At 32.6% G+C, this 3,557-nt stretch overlaps 1 protein-coding gene across 1 annotated transcript; it reads left to right on the top strand.

Annotated features, from left to right (window-relative positions):
* Positions 1–294: 294 nt before the first annotated feature.
* On the top strand, positions 295–2,416 carry LOC124386774 (cystatin-like protein). The gene is made up of 4 exons (XM_046850733.1): positions 295–553; positions 1,604–1,717; positions 1,917–1,997; positions 2,112–2,416. The coding sequence occupies exons 1-4, from the start codon at positions 371–373 to the stop codon at positions 2,217–2,219; spliced, it is 486 nt and encodes a 161-aa protein (XP_046706689.1). The 5' UTR covers positions 295–370; the 3' UTR covers positions 2,220–2,416.
* Positions 2,417–3,557: the final 1,141 nt, after the last annotated feature.

Genomic DNA, 3,557 nt, shown 5'->3' with positions numbered 1-3,557 from the left:
GATTTTCAGTGCTATCTGTTTATTATTCAAGATGTCCATTTCCACCAAGGGGCTTAGAAATGAAACTCACTTTGAGATAAATTAATACTTTAGTCAACATAGGCATAGACAAATATGGATGCTTTATGCAAATTAAAACAAAAAAAGTTCACAAATAGAAAGAACAAGTTCACACTAACTGCTTCTGATTTTCCATGATTTCAGGCTTTTTTCTTTCGAAATGTGGTCTGAGTACTAATGTGTTAAACTCTGACAGTCTGACCAAATCACCAATCACAGTTAAGGGCCTTGAGTATGCGTATGTGTGTGTTTTTCCTGACAGAAGCTCAGAGATCAGAGACTACAACATACCTTAGTCGTCCTGTACAGCATGGATTTTGGTCTAAAGATTTTGATTCTGGCAGCCCTGACTCTGCTGGTTTCTGGTTTTGGTAACTATAGAAGCTTGAATAATGACTTACAAACACAAATAGACAAGGCTCTGGATAGGGCACATAAAGAAATTGCAAAGAGACAGCATGTTGCTTTCCATTCACTGGAAGGAGAACCAAAGGTATCCTTATACTTTGTCAATATTTTTGAATTAAGAAATTACATTAAAATAACATTCAGATGAAAATTGCATGAATCTAACAACTTTTCTTGGTTTTATATTGCCAGCACATTTATCTTGAGTTATTAGTTTTAATTGAGATCAGTGCGATTATTATCTTTTAAATAAGTTTATGTGTATTTTTTAGCATTACTTAATGATGTGTTTATATCATTTTGGTGTGTGCTTACACTAAACAAGTGTTCAGTGAGCAGGCAACTTTCTTGGTTTTTAAAAGAAGTTTAAAATAACCAAGTGCTTATACATAAGAGATTACTGTGTAGGCAAAGGATGGTGTTGTTTTATTGGAGTTCTGAGATATAGAAGGTTGGAGAGATTGTTTGGATTCTAACCAGAGTTTGGTCTTTGGTCTCGTTCAATAATACATTGTTTGTGCTTCTAAGTCTTTATGAGCTTTGCTTTTCTGTAAAGTTGCTAGTTTTCTTTCCTCTGTAGGGGAAGTTTGATGGTAAGTTAAATTATCAGTGAGAATTGGTAGTAACAAACAAACTTATTGATTTTATTTATTTATTTTTTTACATAAAAACAATTAAATAAATAATGTTTAGTTCCTCTTCAACTGATCATCAATAATGTAACTTAAAGATTTTATATATATATATATATATATATATATATATATATATATATATATATATATATATATATATATATATTAGGGCTGTCAAAATTAATGCGTTAACAATGGGACAACGCAAATGAATTTTAACTGCACTAATTTTATTAAAGCATGATTAATTCAGCACACACTTCTCTCTGACTATTTTTATTAAAAAATATGTTGTTGTTTTTGCTTTGATTGTTTGTGTATTTGTACACAATAATTAATTAAATGTGTAGATTTTTATCATATATAATTATCATATTTAGCAGTTTAAATACAATATGGTAAATAATTTTTTTAATTGTGGAAGAATCACATGTACAGCCATTTCCTGTTCACCCCTTATACTTTTAATCTGTATTTAATTGTTTACCTCTTGTTTACAGCTTCAGGGGAATAGCTTGTATGTACACGTCCTTCTGCAAATCACAACATGCCCGAAAACTTCAAACAGTGCATATGAGCACCGAGATGAATGTTTTACACGAAAAGAAAAAACGGTGTGTATATTTTATATCCTTATAAACTTAAAAAAAATTATTTATTTAACCGTTTATTAACCAAATTTTCGAAAATTTGACAAAGCAAATTAGATATTCATGAACATGCTTATTAACCATAGATACCCTTCAGTCATTGATATTTTGTAACATCAAAATGTTTCTTAACCAACAATCCATCACTTTTTATTTTACACAGCCGCTGATTGATTGTCTTGTGTGTAAGAATAAAGATGGTAAAGATCTGGTGAACTGTGGCATGAGGCATGAGGTCATGAAGGTATGTATACTGCAGCATATTTAGAAATACACACCACAACCAAACTATACACATGATCAGTGTCAGTTACAGAACTTATGTGACTATTATATAATACTTGTTTTTTTTTTACAGAAATGGCCACATGAACGAAATAACTGTCACACACATTTTTATGGAAGTAAGGTTGCTTTTCAGAAATTTGATGATAATAAGGAGATCGGATGTGTCGGATGTTTGTAAAGTTGCACGAGTCTAAGCAGCACAAATTCGAAACTATACTGTAAAACATTATACAAATAAAAAATGTTTTGCTTACATGCAACATACAGTTCAGTGCCTGAGTATTTCATAAAGTTCTAGGAAAACTGTGTTCAGCTTTTTGAGACAATGTTTAGCAGTGATTACACACAGCACTTAATAAAGCACATTGAAGAGCATTTTCTGACTTTAGGTTTTTCTTTTACTACATCTCAATTTATAATTGTGTGGTGGCCACAGACAACACACACACACACCTGTTCATTATTACACCTATTAAGCATGAACATACACTTGGATCTTACTCTAATCAATAACAAAGTAGTATTTCTCTTCTGTATCAAAATCAACCACTTATTCTGCATTTGATACAGCAGAGCGTCACAGTCTGATTACTGATCTGATTATCTGATTACTCTTCAACATATAACTTTTGCTACAGCACAAAATCTGCAGAACAAGTTTGACAAGCACTGAGTTAGAAAATCTATATGTATGTACAAATTGACTGTTTTAATCACAATTTTTTGTCAAAGTTGTCCTCTTACCCAACAGCAGACAAGCAAGTTTGATAAAAAATAAAATAAACACAAATATCTTAAACAAAATGTTAACATTTTGCCCTCATTTTGACTGTCACGTTTTTTCATCTGCTTCATAATTTTTGTGATAAATGTAAATAACAGTATGGAAAAGGCAGTATGTTGCACCTTTATGAATAAACACAAAAGAAATTGAGTGGCTGCAGAAAAAAATTTAATTGTGTGAATGTAAATGAGGAACGAGTGTAAATTGTTATCACAAACCTACTGTGTTTGTGCACACGAGAGGCATCAGTCAGCTAGTGCTTATATAGGCACAAAGTCTTTATACTCTCAGTTTCCATTTAATAATTCTTCTTCTTCTTCTTCTTCTTCTTTCGGCTGCTCCTATTAGGTGTCGCCACTGCAGATCATCCGTCTCCATACTACTCTGTCCTCTACATTTGCCTCTTTCAACCCAACTACCTGCATGTCCTCCCTCACCACATCCATAAACCTCCTCCTTGGTTTTTTTTTCCTCCTTTCTGGTGGCTCCATCCTCAGCATTCCCCTACCAATATACCCCATGTCCCTCCTCTGCACATGTCCAAACCATCTCAATTGGGCCTCTTTCTCTTTGTCTCCAAAACGTCCTACAACATGCTGTCATGACTTTTTAAATTTTTGTGTAAAAAAAAAAATTAGCACAACAAATAGGTTTACATCCACCAAAACCTACTGCATTTATTTAACCAAAGGTGAAGGCCTTACATGTCTTTCACCTCAAGTATTGATTTTG

This window comes from Silurus meridionalis, chromosome 6 (assembly GCF_014805685.1).
Source record: "Silurus meridionalis isolate SWU-2019-XX chromosome 6, ASM1480568v1, whole genome shotgun sequence".
Classification (NCBI taxonomy): domain Eukaryota; kingdom Metazoa; phylum Chordata; class Actinopteri; order Siluriformes; family Siluridae; genus Silurus; species Silurus meridionalis.
Note: the sequence above shows the minus strand (reverse complement) of the source record. Positions and strands in the feature narration are given on the sequence as shown.